Source organism: Nematolebias whitei, chromosome 15 (genome assembly GCF_014905685.2).
Source record: "Nematolebias whitei isolate Nwh7 chromosome 15, NemWhi1, whole genome shotgun sequence".
NCBI classification, from domain to species: Eukaryota; Metazoa; Chordata; class Actinopteri; order Cyprinodontiformes; family Rivulidae; genus Nematolebias; species Nematolebias whitei.
Window position 1 is genome coordinate 41,641,188 of NC_056512.1, and position 26,376 is coordinate 41,667,563.

At 40.7% G+C, this 26,376-nt stretch overlaps 1 protein-coding gene across 1 annotated transcript in view; it reads left to right on the plus strand.

Moving 5' to 3' along the window:
• The window catches only part of ngfra (nerve growth factor receptor a (TNFR superfamily, member 16)), a 43,069-nt gene that overhangs the window by 10,740 nt on the left and 5,953 nt on the right, over window positions 1–26,376 (plus strand). Inside the window, exons 3-4 of the mRNA XM_037688720.1 lie at window positions 8,519–8,881; window positions 23,985–24,216. Of these exons, the coding sequence (XP_037544648.1) occupies window positions 8,519–8,881; window positions 23,985–24,216 (595 nt within the window). The remainder of the gene's footprint in view (window positions 1–8,518; window positions 8,882–23,984; window positions 24,217–26,376) is intronic.

A 26,376-nucleotide genomic window follows, 5' to 3' on the forward strand; every position in this document is an offset into this window, starting at 1 on the left:
ATAATAATAATAATAATAATAATAATAATAATAATAATAATAATAATAATAATAATAATGAATTTAGTTTGTTACGCACTTTTCATTTATAAAAATCTCAAAATGCTACAAAGTGCAGCTAAAATTATAAAATCAACTAAAATTATAAAATTAACTAAAATCAGTAATAAAATCATGTTGAGGCAAAATGATGATCCAGCCATGATGGATGGATGGATGGATGAATGGATGGATGGATGGATGGATGGCGTTGCGTCGCCCAGGTGAAATGAAGCTGTTTTGACCATTAAATAAATGCATAATAAATGCGACTTATACTCTGGAAAATGCTGTAAATCATAAATGTAGGGGCGACTGTCAATGTGGGCAACAAAATAATGTGCACGGCCAAGAATGCACTTTTACGAGCCATGCATGTGAAAATCACTTGATCGCAAACAGAGTTCAGTGAGACTGCAAAAAAAAAAAAAAAAAAAGTCAAGTATTTCCCTGCAAGCTTGAGTCACCAACTAGTCTCCCCACAGTTCCAGCTCGGTGAGAGACCCCCCCCCAGTCTGACGGGGAAGAGGAAGTGTCCTCTTTGAAACATGGACCCTGTGAATGTGAAGTGGGACAACTGTCCAGCGTCACTAAAAGCTTCCCCTCGAAGCGCTGATCGTGCAGTTCACTGAGCAGTATCACGGCCACAGCTACATTATTAATGACACTAATGGGACCAAAAACACACGAGAGTTGGGAGAGGGGCTGAAGAGGCACATTTTAAGTGCAACAAGCGCCCCCCTCCCACTCACAGCCACATCTCCCTTTACCTACAGCCGTCCTCACAGCCGAACATGAAAACTCCAAACGCTGCTCGGCTCAAACGGGGACAATTAGACGGAGTCTCATATTTTATTAAAGGAGGCACTCCCCATCTGATTCTTGATGGCCTTTAGCTTTCCTCTCACAGCCCTAACAAAGCACCGATGCATAAATTAAATACATCTCCGCCGAGCTCTTTTCGCAGTCACCCTGCATATGGTCGCATTTATGAATGTTTACATGCAAGGACTGCGAAGGGGCTCGTGCACGGAAGTTCAAATCAGAAGGAAAACAACGTGCCTGCGGAGGGATAATTGAAACGAATGGGAAAGGGAGCTTTACAGGTTCAGCCTGGCTGCAAAGAAAACAAGGGCTTTCAAGCTCACTAATTCAAATAATTGTTTACGCTGGAGGTCTGCTGTTTATCTGGGCTCGTTTGGTCAGTGTCGCTCTCCAACTCTGCCCCCAGACAGTAATAAGAGCAGGAGGTGAAAGCAGATACAGAGATGGAAAAACCTCTATTTGTTGGCAACTCACTGCAGAACTCACTGACATCCAGGTTGATTCATTTCCCCTGACCCTTCCCCTCTCAGTCCCATCAGCACTTTCTTTATGTTTTCTTAAACCAGGTCTGAACCTGAAGCACCAGACCACCCTCGACGAGCACCGTTAATTACATTGCATCAAACTGTCTCGAGATTCATTCAAGTAAATCTGGTGGCTGCCTACGCGCCGATCTGTCTCCCTACCTGCCTCCATATCATTACCGCCATCTGCTCCAGCGTGTAATGTGACAGGCCTCGTGTTGCCCGCTCAGCTGAACTCCTGTTTACACGGCGTTCGGAGCTTCAGTCAGTGCCAACAGAGCCGTTTACGGTGGTAAAGCAAGTGCTGAGACATTGCCGCGGGGTTTTTCACACTGACAATAAGCAGTTGCTCAACACGACAAGCCTTAAGCAGTTCTCATCAAAAAGAAAAACACTTTTAAACGTGTGGAAATGCAGATAAGAGTTGCGCAAACGACACATCCATACCATCATGTGGCTTCATTTATGGTTTCACAAAGTTCTGGAGATTGATTTCACTGTAAAACAGAATTAAAACAATGAGGAGACAAGTGCAAACTTAACACAGGCCTCGTTTCATGACGGCGATGGAAAAAAGCAGTTCCTGGTGTGAATTAGAGGCTTAGCATTCCTTGGAGGAATGCATCTCGCCTGCCGTCTTTTAATGCCACAGTGTCAGACCGAGAACGCCTCATGTTGAGGAACGGTGGCGTTATAAGCTCTCAACGCAGGAAAAAAGTTGTGTGAATGTTAACAAGTTAATACATCATTCACATTTACTGAGATCCATTTTCCTTCTGTACGTCTTTCAGCTGGTTCTGCATGTTTTGTGCTATTTCAACAGTTCAAAGGTTCAGCTCATTCAGGGCATTCCTGCTTTGACTTCTGGTATTTGAGCAAGATCTACTTTTTGAAACATCAAGTCCAGTCTGCCGTGTTTTTAATTTTAAAATGAACGGAGCTCTCAGCAGACACTTCAGACCCTTTGAGCTGTTTAAAACCTGTTACTGCTCATTTTTCTACTGAAATTTTCGTAAGTTTTGTTTAATTTATGTAACTGGCAAGATGAAAAGATTAAACAACAATGTAAACAAATTCAACATTTATTTAAAACAATAATTTTAGATTTATTACTGTATCAAATTTTTTGCAAATATATATAATTCTGTGCTAATTTCCACTTTTTGTGCTTCTTTCTGATAATTTCAATTTGTCATGCACCTTTCAGCCTTTTTTTGTGCTAATTTCAATTTTTTTTTTTTTTTTTTTTTTTTAGATTTTCCAGCCACTAGTTTCAATTTCCTTTTTGCTGATTTTTTAAAAATGTATTCAACCTCTTTCTGCCTATTTTAGCTCATTCTGCTACATTTCTTCAGTATGTTTCTATACATTTCAGTTGTTTTTCAACTTCTTTCTGCCTTTTTTCCCTTTGCATTTAGCAAACGTCAGCTCTTCAAGTTCAACTCACATTAACAGTTTAGTGATGAAACCTTTTTCAGCCTGGTTTCAGCTTCTTCAGCAGCATCTTCCAGCAAAAATCATTCAGCAGTGTTCACGCTGCATCTTCACATGAAATGCCATGTCTCTAAAAAGATGCTTTCACATGCGTTTCTGTCTTATAATCACATGTTGGGAAACTGTCACATCAAACCGATGGCTGCAACCATGTAAAAATTTCTCTTTGCATCAAAGAATAAAATAATATGAATGTAATGTGTTTGTCTGAACTGCAGCGTTTTGCAAAGTGACCCCTCTCATGTGAGGCGTGCCACAGAAAATAAAAAGGAAACTGGAGAACAGTGACGCTGCAACGAACCTGAGCTGAAGCCTCTGATTTCATTATTTTACTCTGGCTGGCTCTCTGCTTTGCTCACATCTTGATCATCCACTAAAACACAAATATGTGGCGCACAAACACTCCCCTTCTCGCTGCATGCATAATTCAGCAGGCATCCAATTATATCTGAAAATAATTCCATATGCAATATTAATAGAATACGCTGCGCCCCAGAGGAACTCTCAATGTAAGTAAAAACTAAATTGAGGTCATCACTTTCTCTGCGATGAACTTTCCTCAAGAACAAACCTGAAGTGGGCGAAGTAATTGAAACAGCAACAGGTGGTGAGTCACGGCAGCTCTTACCTCTTTGTGCTCAATCACACGTCAGCTACAATCCTTGCTGCTCACAGGCTCGAATAAAAATAAAACCACGATACTGACGTGCTTTGGACTTTCCTTTGTTTGCATGTAAGTCGCCATAAGTAACATCGTATCAGTCTATTTAAACAGTATTCCAAAGTTTTAATGACAGCAGCCCTTAAACAGCTTTTTGGAACATCTTTAGTAAAAATCTTTGTTGGCATTTTAGTTTTTGTCTCATTGTGTGAACGTTTATGAAGCGTTTACTGTGATCATTTTTTCTTCCGTACATCTTTCAGCATCTTTCTTGTTCCACAATTTTGGTGCTGTTTCATTAAATCGTATCAAAACGTTCGGCTCTTTCAGGACAATCCTGCTATGACTTTTGGTATTGGTGCACCTTTAGCTTTTTGAAATATTTAGCCTTTTCCGCCATTTTTTCCTCATAGAAAATGAACCAAGCTCATTTTACATCCTTCAGATCTTTAGATCTGTTTATAACATTTTACTGCTGCTTTCACATTTTGTTCTGCTTCAGCTTCTTTCAGCTTCCTTGGGTAAATTTAAACTTTTTTCAGCTACTTTCAGCTGTTTTTCAGTTGTTTTGTGCTCCTTTTAGATTCTTTCTGCAAGTTTCAGCTTTTTCTGCTATTATAGATACTAATGAACTCTTTTAATGTCAGTTTTTGCTTTTTCAGTTAATTTCAAATATTATTATTTTTAGCTAATTTCACAATTTTTTTCTGCCTAATTCATCAATATTGTGCTCACTCCACTTACTTTTGGTAAGTTAAGCTTCTTTCTGCTTTTTTTAGCTACTTTTCAGCTGTTTCTTGTGCTAATTTAAACTTTTTTCAGATAATTTCCATTTTTTTGTGTTAATTTCTGTCTTTCAGCCTAATATGGCAAAAATGTGCTCTCTCCACTTCCTTCTGCTAATTTAAGCTTGTTCGACCTTTTCAGCTAAATTTTTAACATTTCTTTGCTAATTTCAGTTGTTTTCAGATAAATTCAAGTTTTTGTGGTAATTTCTGCAACTTTCAGCCTAATTAACTTATTTCTACTAATTTCAGCTCTTTAGGCTCCTTTCAGCTTATTTATGCTAGTTTCAGCTTTTTCTGATATTTCAGCTACTATTTAGCTGTTTTAGTGCTAAATTTACAGAAGCTTTTTTTTTTGTTTAGCTAATTCTACATTTTTGGAGCTAATTTCAGCTTCTTTCACTTCCTTCTGGTAGCTTAAGCTTCTTTCTACCTTTTCAGCAATTTTTTAAAGCTAATTTCAACTTTTTAGCTTATTTCCAAATTTTGTGCTCATTTCTGCTTATTTAAACTTATTTCAGCAAATATGTGTTCTTTCTGCTTTCTTCTGCTAACTTAGGCGTGTTCTTCCATTTCAGCTACATTTCACAGCATGTACAGCATGTTTTTAGCTACTTTCTGCTGCAAGTTCTTCAGCAATAAGCATTCACGCTGCATTTTTGCAGGAAATGCAATTTCTCTAGTTTTTTATGTTTTTTGTGAATATTGTTGGTTTTAGTTTCTCTTTTTGGTGATTATGTCTGACTGTTCTGTATTTTGTTCCGTCCCCCTGATCAGTCAGTTTCCTGTTCCTCATCAGCTCTAACCCCTCAGTGTCTCTCCAGTGAGCCTGCCACCCCATCTACACCTGCTCTGCTTCACCTGCCACAGCTGCAGCCACTTCTCTAATCAGCCTCAGTCCATCAAGTTGCTCTGCCCTCATTCACACCTGAGTGGAGCATTGTGTGTTCTCACGCCACGTCAGGTTCTCCTCAGCATTCTCCTTTTAGCGCTCCTTGTGTCGGTCTGTTTCAAGACGTGAATGAGTGGCTCCATCTCCATATTTAATGAACGGATGTGCTTCAATTAACTCAGGAACGTTTGCTCCTCTTCTGCAGCTGCGCCCATGTGTGGGGTTCCTAATGGAGCCATTCTGGACCCACTGTTGTTCAGCCTTTAAATCAGGCATGTCCAGTCCTGGTCCTGGAGAGCCACTATCTTGATTTGAATCAATGGGTGATTAACAGGCTTATGCACATGAAGTAATTAATTTATTGAATCAGGTGTGAAACAGGGAAATAAGTAAAACATAAAGGATCGTGGCCCTTGAGGACCAGGATTGGACACCCCTGCTTTAAAAAATGTCTTCAGGATTCATTTCGTGGATATTCTTTATCCTTGGACGTCATAAAAAAGCCAAAAATATTTACTAAAATCAAGATACAGACAAAAATACAGTTCCAAAAATAATAATATATTTAAAAACTGGTTGATTAAGGAGGGATTGACCTTATTGTGCGGCTCTATTTTTATTCGGTAAAAGTAAAAATATAATGTTTTAACAAATGTATTATTTTTGTAAAACCATGACTGGCCACATTAAAATGTCAAAATATCTACAATAGACTTGACCTGTTGCCAGAAAGTTTTCTGCAGCTTAAAGAAACAGAATAACTTTACGGAGGCTCCGCTCACTGAAACGTCTAAAAACCACTCCCCGACCTGCCCCGATAGCTCTGTCCACATCTGACTGAAAAACATTAACCCGTCGATGCAAGAACAAGAGAATTAATGACAATAATACTTATGTCACACCAAATACATCTAATTAATTTTACACCGACATATTTTAGTGGCAAAGGCAAAAAACTGCGGACTAATTCTACAATTAATTCTGCAAACATTCCTTAGATAGAGAACTTTACTAATTGGCTTTTATGTGTGTGAATGTTTCTGTAAAGTGCCCCGAGACAACTTTGTTGTGATTTGGTGCTATATAAATAAACTGAATTGAAATTGAATTGAATTCAAGTTAGTGAAATGAGAACCACCTCTACGCAAACTTAAACAAGACATTTTAATCCACGGTGACCTGTTGAGACAGAAATAACACAGGAAGTGCCACGGAACTGACTCAGCAGAATTAAAACTATTAAAACTTGTCTGAACTTAAACTTTCTCAGTCTGCATGAAAATAAGATCACATGTATTCACACCCTCACCTATGAGGACAGTTCAGAGTTACCAGTTAACCAAACATGCATGGGTTAGGGCTAGACATGCAAACTCCACCCAGAAAGACCTCAGGCCTAACCACTGCACCACCGCTTCATCGAAAAGATGCTATTTGCTTTGAAAAGTTTAATCCTCTCAACAACTCTGTAGACACTCGTGTCCCGTTGGCTGTTTAACAATCTGGGTGTGATTTTTAACATCTTAGATTTTAATATAAAGACCAGTATAACTGTGAAATATAGATTAAATATGATTGTAAAGACAAATTCTTACACTAAAGGCCTAGATCAGACCATTATAAAGCTCATTGTTGGTCTTGAACAGGCTTCCCTGTTTACAAGTACTACCCCCCCCACACACACACACACACGCACACACTGGAACAAAAAGCTTGAACGCATAACTTTGCAGTTGGCATCTCTTCACTAGCTTACATTTAAAACTTTAACTGGACGGGCCTCGTTTTATTTAAGAGATTTTCTAAACATTTCCACATTAGTAAGAGCACTATGGTCAACCAGCCATTTTTTTCTGAATGCTCCAAGATCCTGATAAAAACAAAAAGGCCATCAGGCTTTTGCAGTGGCAGCTCTAAATGTGGAACCGATTACCTCTCCTTATAAGCACGGCTCCAACTGTAGACACCATAGACCGGGGGAGTCCAGTCTTGGTCCTAAAGGGCCAGTATCCTGCATGTTTTAGATGTTTCTCTGCTCCAACACACCCAGTTTGAATCAATGAGGGATGAACAGGCTTCTGCAGAACTTTAAGACCGGCTGAAAACAACTAAAACGTGCAGGATAGTGGTCCTTGAGGACCAGGGTTGGGGAGCACTCCCATTAAATCAAGTATCCACACTTTTTTGTTGTTGACAAGTGGAGCTAGCAAGACCCAGTTTATGGGAGCAGCCATGTTGAATTCTTGAAACCAGTCCGTGCACAAGCGATGAGTGGCTTTAAGTCCTCTTCCATGCACAGTCATGTTGTTAAACATTCTTCCTTTTAAAGCATCCATCCATCCATCCATCCATCCATCCATCCATCCATCCATCCATCCATCCATCCATCCATCCATCCATCCATCCTCTTTACCCGCTTCTTCTTTTTTGGGTCACGGGGGTCACTAGTGTCCATATGTCACTGTGCGGGAGGCGGGGGACACCCTGCACAGATCTCCAGTCCATCACAGGAACACAAAGAGACAAACAAGACAAACAACCATTCACTCTCTCTCACCCAGAGACAATTTAGAGTTACCAATCAGCCTAACATGCATGTTTTTGGTCTGTGGGAGGAAACTGGAGTACCAGGAGAAAACCCACGCATGCACAGAGAGAACATACAGACTCCACCCAGACCGGGGACCTGCTCGCTGAGAGGCAGCAGCTCTACCAGTTGCACCACCGTGCTGCCCTTATGACAATCATGTTTATGTATTTAAATAGCTTTTCTGTCACAGCTGTCCTATTACCAAACATTTACCCAAATTCAATCCCCTCGTTATCATTTACAAATTACAGCCGTGGTTAATCCTTAATTTGATCACAGCAGCACCTCTTTCATTTTATGACACGTTCATGAAATACTGTGAGAAACAGCAGGAATCCCTCTGCTGTGTTTTGATTCAGCAATTTTTACCCATTGTCTGTGCGAATATGTGGATGCAGCTGCACGTTACACGCTGCACATATGACTGTAAATACCCGGTGCAGCACAAACACATTCGGATCGATATAATAAACACAGGAGGCCTCTGACTCGTTTTCCAATAAGAGCACCTTTATTGTCCTGGAGCACAAATGACTACGAACCCCGTGGGTCAATGTGTCCTTCTGTCTAATGAATGCGCAGTAAACACGATTAATGGACTCACTGTTTATCTCATTTTATCCTCTCATCTTTCCTTTTCTAAACTTCCTCGCTCTGCTCCCTGTTTTTCCTCCACCTGACTCCTCCAACCTGTCCTCTGATCCGCAGGCGAGACGTTCTCCGAGAACTACAGTCACACAGAAAAGTGCATGCCGTGCACTCAGTGTACCGGCCTGATGCGCATGGAGACACCCTGCACTGACTCCAACGATGCCAAATGCGTCTGCAACTACAACTACTTTTACAACAAGATGTCTCAACAATGCGAGCTGTGCACCGTGTGCCCGGTGGGGCAAGGCGTGTACGCTCACTGCGATCACGATCACGACACGGTGTGCGAGGAGTGCGTGGACGAGACCTACTCTGTGCGGGAAAGCTCCCTCGACCCCTGCCTACCCTGCACCATCTGCGACGAAGAGTTCGAGATAGAGATGGCGACGTGCACGCCCACCAGCGACTCTGTCTGCTATAGTAAGTTTGACGCACGTTCAAATCCCATCCTGCCTCGTGTTCAGGAAATTTTTCCGTCAGTTGTCAAAGCTCTGCTTGATTTGCAGCTAAATGTCAGAACAGAAGTCGTCTCAGGGCACTGAACAGAAACATTCATATATAAAAAAAATAATAATTTTAGACTTTATATGAGGAGCAGACTGCTTTGAATTTAACTCCATCTCAGAACTCTCATCTTGAGCAAGCATGAGGGCGACAGTGGAAAGGAAAAACTCCCTCATGAGGTAGAAACTTTTGGCAGAACCAGGCTCAGAACAAGCGGACATCTGCTTTGACCGGCTGGGTTTGGTAGGAACAGATACACAATGGCAGGTCAAGAATCACATGTTAAGATAGAAATAGTATCAAATAAAAACTATTCCATTGTAACAATAAATTTAAGGAAATGAGGTCACTTTGCCCTCTAGTAGTCTAAGCTTAAGACAGCATGACAAGCCAACCCTAACTATAGGATTTATCAAAAAGGAAAGTCTTAATCCCAGTCTTAAACTGGACAATGTGTCGGCCTCATGGACAGAAACTGGAAGTTGGTTCCACAAGAGAGGAGCCTGAGAACTGGAAGATCTTCCTCCCATTCTACGTTTGGAAACTCTATGAACCACAAGTAAACCTGCAGTCTGAGAGTGAAGTGCTCTGGTAGGAAACTATGGAACACTAAGATCTCAACTATAAGATGGAGCTAGGTTGTTGAGAGCTTTGTAGGCTAGAAGTACAATTTTGAATTCAGTTCTGAATTTGACGGAACCAATGAAGAGAAGCTAAAACTGGAGAGCTATGATAACAATATAATACTATAACAATAATTTTTGGATGCTGACCACAGAGAAAACTTCGAAAAAGACTTTGATTTTAAGTGAATTACAGTTTAATTGTGATCTAAATTAAAATTCATACAAGCACTTGCAAAACTCCATATTTGTGCTGCCGTTATCAATAACTGGGGACTAATTTGATCTGAAACATGTGGTATGGTATAAAGTTTATTCATTGAAAAAAAAATACAAAACAATTCCATAACAATATAAAAAATACAAGAGATTTAAAATGAAAGGCAGCAGAAAGAATAAAAAATCTCATTATATCTGCCCCTTATTTCAAACAATTATTTCAATCATAATAATTTTCAAGTAACAGAACAAAATGAATAACTCTTTTTAATTTTTCTAATTAAATTACTTAATGTCTAATTAATGTCTTTTGTTCTAGTGTTTTATCCACCTTTGGAGAAATCAAACCAGTAGGCACTCTGGAGTCCAGCTAGAACTTTCAGGATAGCTTTACATTTTTACATAAAAACAAACCCTAAATATGAAGAATGCAGTGGGTCTATTTGGATCACAGTAAAAAAGGATGTCTGCTATTGTTTAGTCTGCATCAGAGCTAGAAGACCTGAACCGAGCAGGCAGCTGCAGCAATTTGTTTGTACTGCACAACATATTAACCATGAAAGCACCTTTACTGGAAAACACAAGAAGTTCCAGACCACAAACTGCACCTCAGGTTCTTTCAGAGAGGAGATGAGAGCGCTGCGCCTCAATCACACGTGAACAAGTCACCAGGAGAGACTTCCACATGTGTCTGTGGCCACAGGAGTGGTTAAAGGTCAGCTCTGGTCAGCTGGAAGTTGAAAGTTTTAGCATTAAAAGGTCAAAGACTACTTTAGTGTCAACACGGAGCCAATCAATAATCTGCTCGCCCACCCAGCAGAGCCGAGGTTTTCTGGCTCCAGCGGTAAAGGAGGCTTAAAGCTCAGGAAGCTGTAAATTCACTCAGGTCAAACGTGACATGAAAATGAGCTCAACTTTGCCTTTGGTGGCATTAATCTAAAATTTCTGAATGATTTTCTTTTTCTAAAAAAAACAAAACAAAATATAGAAAATGCATTTCTTGTTAAAAATGCAATATGAATGCTTATTGCTGAAAGGTTTTTGCTGAAAGCTGCTGAAAAGGTTTCATCTCTAGTTCAGAGGACCTGACTCAACCGTATTTCTTTCTTCCTCTTCTTCCTCATCTTCCTCTTCCATCTGTTCAATTTTCAGGCGTCTCCACAGCAAGTCATCCTCTTCCATCTCACTCCACGTCCTCACTAACTGCATCCGTATCTTCTTTATCTTTTTCCTGGCAGCTGCATTTCCAACATCCTTCTACCAATATACCCACTGTCCCTCCTCTGGACATGTCCAAACCACTGTCCCTCCTCTGGACATGTCCAAACCATCTCAGTCTGGCTTCTCTAACTGGATCTTTTATGACTCAACCTTATTTGAAAAAAAAAAAGGCTAAAATTAGCAGAGAAAAATACCTCAAAAGTATCAGAAAAAGCAGAAAGAAGTTGAATTTAACAGGAAAAATGCTGAAATTAGCAGACTGAAGCTGAAAGGAGCTGAACCTGAACAATAGCTAAAATGAGCAGTAAAAGGTTGGAAGCAGCTCAAAGGGTTCGAAGGACGCGAAGAGAGCTCCATTCATTTTCAATGAGGAAAAACATGGCAGACAAATTTAAATATTTAAAAAAGTAAAAATTGCACAAATACCAAAAGTCAGAGCAGGAAGGTCCGGAATGAGCCGAACGTTTTGATATAAGAACTGTTGAAATAGCACATTCATTGTGAAACAAGTTACGCTCCACACAATTCACACAATTAAAAGTCTATTACTTGAATGAATGCAAATTGCACACCGCCTTTCTTCACACACTTTTAAACTATGATTATCTTATGTGAAGAAATGAAGTAAACATAACTTTCAGTTACTACCACACCAAATTTTAGCTCGGTGTCAGAGTTATGGACGTCTTTGTGTGTTTTAAATTCAGTTTGGCAGCCAGCCGAAACTGAGTTGGTTCCAATGTTAATCAGTTAAAAAGATATATGAAATGATTATTTCCTGATATGGTTTTTCCAGTAGTTCATGAAAAATTTAGGCAAAAAACAGGCACGCCAACACGTGCTCAGACAAAAAGGTTATCACTCGTCTTTGCCGTCTATCAAAAGTTGGTGATGATAAAGAGCAACGAGGCTAAACAAGATAACTTCAGCACTCATGACAAGTTCTCTTCCCAACAATTATTCCTGAACTAGTCTTTAATGTGCAATTTGAGTTATTGATGGTAATAAAGATCATCTTCAGTTTTCAGCTGAACCAACTTGGCTTTTATATCTCATTTATTTTGACAATCTTTTCGGCATTTTGTTGTTAATCTGCAATGCTCAAATAAATTGTTAAATTCCACTTTAATTGACTTGAATTGGCACAAAAACAGAGAAATGGTGTGTTGATGAGGTGAAACAAGGCTGAACAACATCACTCATGGATGAACGTTTGTCTTTCGTTGGTGCCAAACATCATTGGTGGTGCAACACTTTGCTTAAACCTTCAATTACCATCTTGCCGCCTATACGTCGCACCGCCGTATAAGTCACATAAGTCCAAATATGTGTAATAAAGTGGAAAAAAAACATAAATACGTCGCTTCGCCGTATAAGTCACATCTATTATGCGTCACCGCTAATCCGTTGCGTTTGTTACAAGTCACCACTGACAACCCGGAAATGTGGGTCGGTGTTGTGCCAAAAATCAATTGGCTGCCCATGGCGGCTGCGGGAGCGTGCACAGAACAAGAATTTAACAAGATAACCACCTAAAAACAATTATTTGTTTGCTCAAAATTATAGCAAAGGTGTGTCTCAGTTGAACATTTCCTTAATAAATTCACCTTAATGGTCAAATTAGCTGCATTTCCCCTGGGCGATGCGGTGAAATGCAGCTGATTTGCCGTTTGCTGGAGCAAGACGAAGGTGGCTTTGTATGGCAAGCCAAGTGTCTCATTAATAGCTACTTTTATCTATTAATGAGACACTTGGCTTGCCATATTAGTCCAGGGCCCTCTAGTGGCTGAAAATGGTAGTGTTCAATATTTTCCATGTCAGAATGAATGAAATCGTCAGCCAAAAATTGGGTTATAAATATGGGGTAGAAAAAACAAACATGTCGCTTCAGTGTATAAGTCATAGGCATGCTAATTTATGGGAAAAACTACGACTTATACAGCAAAAATTATGGTAGACCATAAAAAAAAATACAAATTCAGCTTCACTCCTAGCAGCACATTAGGTGGGAGGCCAACAGTTTACATGCATACAGTAAATGCTCTTTATTCACCTACAGGATTTCTACCAGATAATGCACATAAGTCACAATGCAGCCTTTTACTGCTCGTTTTGTGCCACCCAAGCAGCTCAACTTGCCTCGTTCGACTGATGGCACGATAGCAGCAGTAATGGTGGAGATCTGAGATGGTATCATACGTGACCCCATGAAAGGAAAGCCCTGTTAAAGAGCAACAGTAGGCCTGTGGGTAATGACTGCAGACACAGGGGGTGTGATGATGAGACCAGGCTTCCACGGTGGTCTTTGATGATCGGACATCCAGATATATTTTCTGCAACAAACTAAAAATCGGCCTCATTGGGATTCCCGACTTGTCAGTGTGTTCATCCTACGTGGAAACCTCTTTTCTCAACCTTATGACTGCTTTAATAAAGATGTGATTAGGGTATTTTCAAACCCCTAAACCCCCAGCTCATATCCAACTGTCAGCAAGTGTTGATTATGTGCTACAATGACAGGGAGGCAGAGAAAGAGAAAGGAGCAGAGCTGGAAACAGACGCAGAGCTGCAGCATATGTGCTGTGCTGGTATTCTATGCTGAAGGGTCGATACGAGTCCTGGGAGTTCTTCTGCTCCCGCTCAGGTTTCACTGGGTGACCTCTATCAGCCAAATGCACACAAACACATGCACACACGCCACCCCACCATCACATACACACACTTTAATGAGCTTCAGAAAGTCTTTTTCTAAGAATCCAGAATCAATACAGTGGATAGCATCCTAACATGTCACATAGACTCTTCCTGTTGCCAAAATGTGACTTCACCTTCATATTCTTCATCAAACTTTGGACAGCTCACTCTGCTGTCTGGTGTCGCCTCAAAAATTTGAGTGTTTGAGAGAAAGGAAAGGCCAGCATTCCTAGAATGAACGCATTCTGTCTGCAGGCCTGATTCAAGATGGCTACCACAGCCAGGAGTATAGGACCAGGAGAGAAAAGCTATCTTTGACCTAAGAGCTAATATGCGATGCAGACAAATAAACACACACGCAAGCATTAACATTATTGCTCTGATGAAGCGACATCTCGTTCTTGCCATGCTCTCGTCAGTCCTATCTCGTCACCTTCTCTCCTTCCAGCTCCTTCCTGGAGTGGAAGGGCAGCGGAGCGGTGGACGCTGTCCAGGGTGCATTCAGTGTCTCCATCGCTGCGGGATAATTACTCCCGCTAATCAGAGCACTTTACAGCAGCTCCTCTGTTCATCTGCACCCCCTCCTCACTCTTTCCCAACACTCTGGCTTTCTGTACGCCCTCCCTTCCACTCTTCCTATTAATGCTCTCCAACGGAAGACAGAGCACTCACTTGAATAATTTGTAGTGTGTGTATGTGTGTGTGTGTGTGATGGATGTGTTCTCACTCGGCAGTTGTGATAGACGCTCAGCTGAGACAGAGGGAGAGTGTTTGGTAGCTGATAAAGAGGTCTTTATACGTTTGCTGTGCCTGATAGTTGCTCATCTCCTCCCTGAACTGGCAGAAGCCAAGACATCAACCTCTGCGAAAGACCCCGGGGTTAAATTCACCATAAAGACCTCAGTGACTCATAAAAATTAAATCATTTTCTTCCTCCCTCTTGTGTCCACACCCCAGTAATAAACCATCTCGTTGCTCACGCAGCCCCCACTCTCATAAAACCCGGGGCTAATTTTATTTTGTCTCACACACTGAAGCCAACATGGAATAATGAAAGTTCAGAGCCACCTTTTAAGAGTAAGTTCAATTAACTTTGAAGAGATGCTCAAATACTTGTGAATAGTTAGTACCTTATCATTTGTGACATCCATCATAGAGGCAAACGTCTGCACATGGCTAATAGCTGCCCAAACAAGTGCCAGTTTGTTTTTCTCAAAAATGACATACTGGTTGAGAAAACAGAAACAACCTAAACAAATGGTGTCGTGCAAAAGCCTGAAGTTTTAATACCAACTAATGTAGCATTTGTTTACACCGGTCTGCTGGTTAGCATGGCAAAGAAACTCTCGTTTGGCTAGCAGTTAGCCTCGCCTGGACAACTTTTCAACTTTTCTACATACGCTGTGCTCTGACTGATGTCAAAGCTGATAAGGTACTTACTACTGATAACTATTTAGAAAGTTCCTAAAGAAACTTAGATGGGGACTGCTGCGTGGTGGCCATTTTAGAGTAGTACCGGCAGGCGTTTTGTATGAGATTTGTTTGCAAATTACATCGCCATGGTAACTTGAAATGCCAATAAAAGTAATAGCACACATCACAGTGCCGAGCCGATCACTTTTATATAAATGGTAAAAGGTCTGTACTTATAGAACACCTTTCTGTTTTATCAAAATACTCAAAGTGCTTTACAGCCCTCATTTACCCATTCATACAGCGCTCTACTCGATCTCTACAAAGATTAATCAGTGCTTTATCACATTCATACACTGAGGGGACACACGTCAGAGACAATGAAGGGTTCAGTGTCTTGCCCAAGGACACTTCAGCATGTGACTGCTGGTGGAATCAAACCCCCCAACTCTCGCATTGCTCCAACAACTGCTCTAACCACTCAGCCACAGCTGCTCCAAAATATAACATTTGTGGGGGTACACATTGTGGTTCGGACTGCATTAAAGTTGATGGAAGAATTAGAAATAAAGTTAAGAAACCCTTGTCAGATGGACAATAAAGGCTCCCACAGCCTCGGGCGGAAACTGCGCACACTGTCCGCAGACGGTTGAGACTTTATATTTGAGCGTCCACCCTGAGCAGCTGCAGAGCAGCTCCGCAGACAAGGGGCGTATACCTTCGGGATAAATTGAGTTTGCCGATTGGTCATTTGCTGACACGCCTACTGGATCGATTGACAAGTTGCAAAAAATTAATAAATAAAAAATTAAATGAGAGCTGGCAACAGCGGTGTTCTGTATTTATATGTTGTTAATGAAAAGTTCTAAAATGAAAAAAAAACAGGGAGCGCTGGCCCTGCAGCCCACACATCAGACCAGCCCACCAAGAAATCTCCAGACCCTCCCGCAGCCACGCTGGGCCTGATTTTAATTCTCTCGTGACAAATTCCTTCAATTCTCACAATTTCAGTCATGGCGTCAACGAAGGAGGAGGAAAGATTGCTTGCCTCTTGGCAAAAAATCAAAAGAAAAGGCCATGAAACCAGATCACGGATGAAGAAGAGGAATTTCATACATAGGTGTCGCATACAAAACAGTCCGTCACCGGAAAGTTTATTGTGCGACACCGATTACGTGTACGCGGTCGTAAAAATTGAGCTTTGCACAGACATGCCCTGCGGGCGTCCGCTTCTAGTCTTATCCGATACGCGGACCTCTGCGGACTGAGGTCTGCTCAAGTCTGTGGGAGCCTTAAGTGGCTGCTTTTTCTAAGTCAGTCCCCACTTTGAAAAAGGGGCGGGGCTATGAGTAGACCTGGCAGGACCTAAACCCACCCAATATTTGGCGAGGAAAAACCTCACTTTCCTTATTTCATCATATCTTCAAAATTCTTCTTCTCACTTTCAAAGCTTTCCATAATCTTGTCCCTTCTTACCCATTTGACCTCCTACACATCTCCATCCCCTCTTGCTCTCTCAGATCCTCCTCTTCGCTGCACCTCCATGTACCCTCTGCCCACCTCTCCACCATGGGGAGCAGGGCCTTTACCTGTTCTGCCCCTCACTTCTGAAACTCCCTACCTAACTAAAAAGAATGATACTCATCTTCTCAATTTTCCTTGTTCTGATTTGGGAGAATGTTTCAAAATTGAATTCTTGTAGCACAAAGAATGTTTTATAAAACAACCAACTGTTATTTCATCTTTTAAAGTACATGGAAACCAAATAATGGCTGATTTGATGCATCAAATCAAACTTTTCTGCTCATATCCTAGAAAGTACCTTCAGTGGTGATGCAGTAACAAACTTCATCTTACGACTGAATAAAGCTTATAATGACTACAAATTTTATCCTCACTACTGCATAAAGAAATAAATTTAAAAAATGCTGATTTTTATAATGAGTTAATACAAGGACTTGCTATTACTTGAGACATGTTTAAGTTATTTTAAACGAAATCATTTGTTTTGTAATAAACTTTTTTTTTTAAATTGTAATAATCACAGGTTTCTACCATTGTTGATTTATGGGTCAGAAGATGTTTCTCAGTTAGTGAGGTAAATAAACTGTTAAAAGTTATTGCTCCTAAAAAATCTGCAGGACCAGATGAACTTCCACCTTATTTCTTAAGGCTGGCCGCTCATATTATCGCAATCCCTGTGACCCACATCTTTAATCTCTCCATAAGACAAAACTCCATCCCAGACACTTGGAAAACAGCCTTTGTTCTTCCTTTGCTGAAGGGAGGTGACCCCACCTCACTGAACAACTATCGACCAATCTCTAAACTCTGCATTTTAGCCAAGGTTCTAGAAAAACTGATAAACTCTCAAATCAAAAATTACCTGGACTCATTTAACATCTTACCTCCCCATCAATCTGGTTTCAGGAAACAACACAGCACATCGACTGCTTCACTGAAGGTTCTTAATGAAGTTGTTGAAGCACTGGATGCTAAGGATTATTGTGCTGCACTTTTCTTAGACCTGTCTAAAGCTTTTGACACTGTGGATCATAACATCTTGTGTCATAAACTCTCAGAAATTGGTTTCTCAGAACACACCATTGGTTGGTTCTCTAACGATCTCTCAGACCGTAGGCAATGTGTTCAATATGATGGTACTTCCTCCAGTTATTTAACAGTCAACAATGGTGTACCACAAGGCTCAGTCTTAGGACCCACCCTCTTTACAATCTACATAGGTAATGTAGGTAAAAACATCCCTGATGCATCCATACATTTCTATGCTGATGACACAGTTGTTTATTGTCAAGCTAAAACAGTTGCTAAGGCTTTCCAGCTTTTGCAATCTGCATTCATCATCATCCAGTCAGATTTGTTCTGTCTCAAACTTGTCCTAAATGCCCATAAAACCAAAGGGATGCTTTCTTCAAACAGGAATTCGGTCCCAGCAATTCTTCCTCTTATTTTATCCTCAGATGGTGTCCCCATTGACTTTGTTGATTCCTATAAATATTTGGGTATCTTGGTTGACTCGCATCTCTCTTTTAAGCTCCACGTGGAAAACCTAGTAAAGAAACTGAATGTTAAACTGTTTTTTTTCCCAGAAACAGATCCTGTCTAACTCTGAATGCTAGGAAACGCCTTGTATCTGTGACTTTCCTTCCCTCCATTGATTAAGGAGACATTATTTACATGAACGCTCCAACAAGCACCCTGCAGATGTTGGATGCTGTCTATCATGGTGCACTAAGATTCATAACTGGCTGTAACTACCGTACCCACCACTGCACCCAGTATTCACTGGTTAACTGGACATCATTAACTTCACACAGACTCTCTCACTGGTACATCTTCATCTTTAAATCACTTCTTGGTCTGCTGCCTTCATACATCTCCTCCTACATGTCTCTGCGTGAGCGCAGCTACAGCATGCGCTCTCAGGACATTATTACCTGCAGTGTCCCCTCAGTGAGGACTGAACTAGGTAAAAGTACCTTCTCCTACTCTGCTCCTGTTTCCTGGAATATCTTGCAAAAAGATCTGAAGCTCTCGACCTTGACCTCTCTAAGTGGCTTTAAGAATCTGTTGGACTCTTGGCAAGGATCAATGCAGACCTGTTCCTGTTTTTAGTTTTCTGCATTCGTCTTATAATCTATCTGTTTTTGCTACTTTTTTGGCCATCTTATTTGTAAACCCCCCCCCCCCCAATAAATAAAAAAATCAGTATGCCTTTTTATAACTGTCTATTGTTCTCGCTGTTGTCCATTGTTGTCATCATTCTTTGTTGAAATCAGGTCTCTCTTGTAAATGAGTCCTCGAGGCTCAATGGGATTAACCTGTCTAAATAAAGGTTGAATGAAAAATAGTTTTGGAACCAGTGTTGTAAAAAACTGGGATGTTCAAGTAAATATTGTTCCATTAATTTCACAAGCTGGGTTAAATTTGGTGGCCCACCTTCTTTCAGTCGGACCCACCTGTAAACTCATTGCTGGTTATGCCACTGCTTCAAATTGGACTGGACTTTTCCTTTAAGCTCCCAGTCTGATCCAGCTGCGGTGCAATGCAGCCCCAGCTGCCTCGGGCTTGTGCTTTGGTCGACAGCCAACTGAGTTTTAGTGTTCAAACCAGAGAAAAATAAAAAGCAGGGAGTTCCAATAAAGATGTAACACCATGAGCTTTAACCTTTCCTGTTGAGTCATTCCTAAACAAGACGTACTGTCAGGAGGGGGTGATCTTAGCCAAGAATAACACAGTTTACAACAAGTCCTAGATCTTGATTCGTCTGAACCTTTAACCTCGTTTAAGTTAAAAACTCAGTCTGTAATACAACAACAGAGAGACATTATCTTCCAGACTTGTAGGGCAAAGCAGTTTCACTTCACCGTCCATTCTCGATGTAGAAAGAACATTTAGAGTTCTGCAGGAAGATAAACCTGTGTGGTACAAAGAGCTGTACGTGTAGTCAAACTGTATATAAGGTTAGACTGTCTGCACACCTTCAGTTCTTTTCACACCCTCCATTCACTATTTATTGTATTTGCAAGCTCATGTTGCACTGCTAATATCATTAGCTGGGGCGGCATTAGCTGAATGATGTATGGCAGAGCGGAGGAAATCTGACTACATCCGAGGAAAGGTCAAGAAAATCGTGTAATACAGACTCCCATGTTCAACTTCTCTAAACACTCCCCCCTTTTAGACAGACCCAAATCAATAGAGCTGCTTTAAATAGATCTTAGCGTTCTGCCTGAGGTTTCCAAGTATGGCATGCACATGTACTGGATTCTCTGCCTTGTGAGAGATGGTTTCAACTATTCCAGTGAACCAACTCCCCTCTTGTGTGAGGCAGAAGTGCCCCGTCATCACAACACTGACAAACAGGCCAACGCGGACTCTTAATAAAAAACAGAAACTTCTCAGATACGCCCGCATAGATTGCCCATTAAGATCCCATCGGACTTTTTAAGGCTGTAACTACGTGTAAATTATGCAACGAATCAATGTGGAGAATCTTGACTGTCTGCCATGTCAGGGAAAAGAAAACAAGTGCAGGCGGCGTTCAGCTGCGAATGACCCGTTGAGTGTCTGTTTTCTTGAGGTTTTTATCTTTCCATTTGTTTGGACAGTGTCCAGCCAGTCAATCAGTCGAAGATGATAAAACTCTGACTCTGTGCGTCGGGAGAATTGAGTGTTGCACTGCAGAAATAAAAAGGGACAAATGATTTGCTATTCTGAGTTAAAACATAAACAACAACAAAATAAAGGCCTAGCATTCCCTGAAGGAATTCAAATCACCCGCCACCTTTCATGCCAGTTTTAGATTAAGATTATGTGATGTTGAAAAATGCCAGATTTGAGTGAATATGCTGTGAAGGTTTTTTTTTATCAATTTTTGTAAAATGTGAGTTTGAGTAAATATGCTACAGTTGGAGTCAAACATAATGATAATAATTCTATATTTATTTGAATGGGGCAACAAATAAATAGATGTGCGGGTAATTAAAAATATATATAACAACAAGCCATTTTAGGCCTGTAAATAAAGTTAATTGTTGCAATCAAAAGCCTAAAAAACCCTCAACTGTCACAGTTTGGATCCAAACTGTGCCAAAATATGTCGTCCTGTGCTGAACGGCAAAACTTTGTTATTTCTTTACTAAAACTTCTGTAACTTTGCTCTATAGTTTACTTCAGCATGAATCTTTGCATAGGTAATGTCTATGTGTGCGTTCATGTTTTACAACAGTTGTTTAGTCGTCTTTATTATATTTTCAAAAGGGGTGATAATATACTCTATGATGCATAAAAACTTCAGGCGAGGGGAAAAAATCCTCCTATTTTTCAAGTTCCAGCGTAATTTTCTGTGAAACAGCAGCATCAGCTGCGATGCGTGTACTTTTGATGGAATTTCACAAATGTTAGCTTTATTATGATGCCAAGATGATTTAAACAGAGTTTGTAATAGCTGAGAAACACTCAATTTCTTTTGGGCATGTTATTATCGAGTGGAGACTTGAAGGAAACCCTTATGGGGTTTAAAGGGTGGGACAAGATGGACCTCAGTCTCTAAGAAATGCATACAAGAAGAATTTAAACTTCTAGAGCAGAAAGAGCAAAATATGAAACCCAAGGACTTGCTGCAACATTTTGAACCAGCTGGAGGACTTTGTGAGATTACTCAGGAAATTTTGATGAATAGCAACACTCCAGTTTAGACGTAACAAACGCATTAATTAGATTTCTGCAACAGCAGGTGCTCCTAACTTCAGGAAATATTGTCAAAGTCAAAGAAAGGAGTGAAAACTTCTCCCATTCTCTCCCATTTGAGCCCAGAAACAGAAAGTGAACTTGATTAAACCCCGGGGCTTTAGGAGCATAAAACAATGGAGCAAAAATCAGTAACAAACTGAACAATTAGTGTTAATTCATGTAAATTTCATTGTACTCTATTGTAAACCTTTTAGTAAATATCAGAAATGGGTGCTCGGTCAACAGGCCTTAAAAATCCCAGTTTTTATCAACAACCCCAGCAGTATTCAGGATGGCGTGTCCCAGTCTTTGGCCTTGAAAGAAGCCTTGGGAGACTCCGCAGGGTTAATCCTGCCAGGCCCGGTACAAAGCTAATGAAGAGCAGCCCGAGGTTCTGCTGGGAGTTGTGGGCTCAGATCTGAACCAAGCTTCACACTCTCTGCTCACAACGGGCGCCTCGGCTCAAAGGAGTTTGGGATTTCTGCTGGATAGGTGCTCCTCTCAGCCTGGTTTGAGACCCCAAGAAAAAAATAAAATCAAAACATTTGACAAAACCAGCGCAGTTATTTAAACAACAATTAAAAAAAAAACCCATCATGGCAGGACTGCAGGATGTCGTGTCCATCAGAGTGGGTCTGTACTCCGAGATGAGCAGTTACACGGTGTCATCAAAGAAACAGAGAAAGAAGAAGCAGGACAATGTATGGAAATGGCTTCTTAACAGGCCGTTGGCTGTGAGACAAACCAGACCCCTTCAGTAGCGCAGTGATTTCCCAGCCTCCCTGGCCTCAGCAAAGACTACAATCCAAAAGATGACCTCCCTAAATCCCCAAACGTCATTTTTTTCAAAGATCCACATGGTCTTAACGTCGTGCAACGTGCAGACGTTACACAGATTAGCCTGTGATGAGAAGAAACCCAGTGTGCAGGGCCTGAAACAGGTCTGGCTGGTGGGCGATATAAATTACTCCCCCCGCCTTGTTGAGAACAAAATTCTTCTTCCTTCGCACAGCAACTTAGCCAGAACCCATCTGTTTATGAGAAGCAGCTGCTGCATGTGTGCAGAGCATGAGACATCTGCTGAGGGACTAATCACAAGCCAGTAAACAAGTTCTCTGCAAGCAGAGCGTCGTCATAATCCCATTTCTCTTCTGCAGCCGCTGTCCAAGGGAAATAATATCAGTGCAGATAACCGCGAATATAACGGTGTGGAATCCAACGACTTTGGTTTTTAAAGTTACAACTTGAATATAATTTAACCAAACTGAACAACTTTTGGAAACCAAGATGGCCACCACAGCTAATCAACCATAGGAAACGCATAAATGACGTTAATTCACCCAGTTTCATAGAAACTGAGCCAAAAATGATGCGATTGTAGACGAGACTGATCCCCATTTTATAATACGAGTGCTAACTGATGCGAGATTTGTGCTTAAAATTATATGTCTGTTAGCAAAATATCTCATGAGCCATTAGATGGATTTTATTGAAATTGCCAAGAAATTTTTTATGAACATTTTTACAACTGGTTACCTTTTGGAGCCAATTCAATTCAACTGAGTTTAGAAAAATGCAAAAAGGGTTATATCTGAGTCAGTTTAACAAATATAAAACAAATGTTTAATGTGGTAGTAGCTGAGAGTCATCCACAACATATACTCAGAGCATGACATGTCGTGATGTTGCATCTAAAGTTGTTTTCAAGTTTACACCACAGCAGCTAAAACCATCACTTAGAATTAAACTGCAAGATGGTTTTCATCTAAAACTCTAGTATTTTTTGTTTTAAGGATCGCCTATCACCCGCTGCCTTCATACCAGACTGTAACAATTACAGCTATACCATGCAGATACAAGGACCAAAGAGAACAGACCAAGACTCAGATACGTTCACAGTGTTTATTTACAAAGGTGGAAAAATCATTGAAAGTGCCAGGGAGGGAGCTGGAACCCTGAAGAGCAAGGAGATGGTTACTGGTCTGTCGGCAGGGGGTGATAATGTTGTTGTTGCTCTTTCTTATGGTAGAGGAGTTAGTTGTGGGGAGAGCTGACCCAATAGTTCCAGGGCGAAGAAGGTGCGCATCAGAACAAAGGTTCCAGGCAGGAAGCAGACAAGTGACAGGAAGGCGTGGAGGCACAGGAGAGCTCGAGGTCCACAGAGGAGAATCCAGGGGACAGGAGGACATCAGCGACTCTGAAAGTACAGAGAAATATACAATTTGTTACTATATAGTTTAACTGACAAGTAAATGGCTAGAACAGAACTATCATTGGCAGGTAATGCTTCAGCGCCTGCTGGATGTCCTCTTCTTCCTTTTATGCTCCTCTTGCTCATCAAGCTGATGATCCTCGGGTGCTGCTGATTGGTGCTCAGATGTGGCTGCAGGGAGCCGGCAGGGCAGAACTCCAAAGACATTTTATAATTTAATTTTGTTTTGATTCAGCTGAAGATATCCCCCAGGAAGAGTGTGATCAATTTCACTGTCAGCATTTGTCTCAAAGCGTTTGTGCAGCATCATTTGAGTTAAAGTAAACATTCATGCACCATCTTCGACTTACGAATCCTTTTTTTTCTTATTTCTTCTATACAGATCCTAACCTCCCTACATATGACCCTCCCACCACTGAGCCACTTTCATCTTCCGATGATTACCTCGCCCTTGATGTGTCAGACAACCCGCTGCCGAGCGGAGAGACGACCACGTCCAGCGCCGGCTCTCCTCACTTCATCGGCCAAGGCCTGAACGAAAACCTCATCCCGATCTACTGCTCTATCCTGGCTGCAGTGGTGGTGGGCCTGGTGGCGTACATTGTGTTTAAAAGGTGAGGGAAACAAACAAAAAAATGAGATTATCACAACTGAGTTTGTCGTTTTAGCACACATAATCCAGGACAGAAGGGCGGAAAGTCGCCTGAGGCAAAGCTGCTTAAAGCAGATGTTCCTCCAGGAAACATTCAGCTCAAAAAATAGCAATAAAGTGAAGAAATTTTCAATCCGGTTATGGTTGAAGTGTTTTGACCCACTTCTTCAAAAAATAGAGTCAATGAGGTTTTCCTAAAACAAAACAAAACAAAAAAAAAAAAAACCACTTAATGCATTACAGAGATCACAAACACATCAGCGAGGACACAAAGCTACGCTGCTTCAACAAACACGAACTGAAACACGTCTGAAACAAGTAAACAAGCTCATTAGAGGCATTGATTGTTTGAAATGTGCCGACCAGGGGAAATGTGAGCGCCAGATTTATCAGCACGCGCACACACACACATTAGGCAAACACTCCACATGTACTCTTCATCATGCATTTACAGAAAGAAAATGATGTGAACTTTTACAAGACAATAATTCATAAGCGGAGGTGTTAACTGCACTGTCTCATTCAAAACCTCATAAATAATTCAACTGGGATTCTGAGTCATCCATCTTCTTGCAGACGAGACATTGTTGAATTAAGCACTTGCGTTCTTTTATGACTATTTCACTAACTCTTCCACAAAAGTGCCTAAAACAACAGAAATCATAAAATATGTGTTTGACCCTTAAAGGTACTCACTGCAAAGTCAAGCAGACTCAAATATTAATCATAAAGTCCAGCACAATGTCTCTCTCATATTAACGATGTGTCTTTAAATCAAGGACTTCTAATCCAAATGGCAACAACTTCATAACAGCCGAAATGACTGAAAACCATGTTTTTTTTTTTTTACCTGCACAGAGTTCGGCTAGCTCATTGTAGGACAATCGTTTGATGACTCAAGCTTCCAGGTGGTTTTCAACTAATTCAGCAGAGTGCTCTGTTTACAGTGAGTGCGTACCTGCATTTCACAACGGTCTTTAACATATCCGCAAAACTGCTGCAGTAAACGTTTATCAATTTTGATCATTGTACACAACAACATGACAATTCTGACAGAGTTCCAAAACAAACAAATGTGACATATTTACAGTAGCTACATTTTAAAACGAGCAATATTTGATTTAAAAATAAAAGTATTTTTATCTCATCAATTGTATTCCTGATTTATAAAATGTTGCATGGTTGACAATTAGCAAATGTGACTGTGATTCCTGCTGAAAACCAAGTCTCCCCCCACCCCCACCCTGCTTGTGGGCTGGAGGGGGATTTTGAAATACCCTCCATCAGTCTGTGTTATGAGCTTGATAACTTGAAAAGTAAGATAGGTACCAACTTTCATATCGGTTTGTGCCTGTATCTAGATGTAAGAAAGATTCCTACCAAAAATTGGGTTGCCTCACACACACTTTTATATTGTTTAAAAGCATAGTGTTCTCAAATGATTGGGGTGGCCAAAGATTAATCTATGGGAGCCAAGACCCCCATTGGCCACCCCCTGACTCCACATTTACACCTGGCGGTGGATAGAGGTGCCCCCTCCACTTTCCAGGATCTGTCACTCTGCACCATCTCAGACAAAAATAAAATAAAATAAAAATAAAATATTATCTCTACTTTAACACAATTTATAACTCCTACCTTGAATATCTTGCACCAAAAACATGTATCTTTACTTACATTCCCTGTTCAGTTCCAGTCCAGAATAACACTCATCTAGAAAACTACAACAATTCACTCTTTCAATCCCTCAGTCACAGGGTACATCGGCGTACGGCCTGTTGGCTTTGATTCTTGCCTGAAAGTTTAAATAATCAAGACCTTGCTTCTATTTTAGTTCAACATCCATGTTAACGGATTCAAAAACATCTATGTAAACAGATTCATAAACTTATATGTGAACGGACACAAAAAACATCTATGTAAACAGATTCAAAACCTATGTAAACAGGTTAAAAAACATATATGTAAACAGATTAAAACACATCTATGTAAACAGATTCAAAAACATCTATGTTAACAGATTCAAAACCAGATTCAAAAACATCTACGTTAACAGATTCAAAAACATCTATGTAAACAGATTCAAAAACAGATTCAAAAACATCTACATAAACAGATTCAA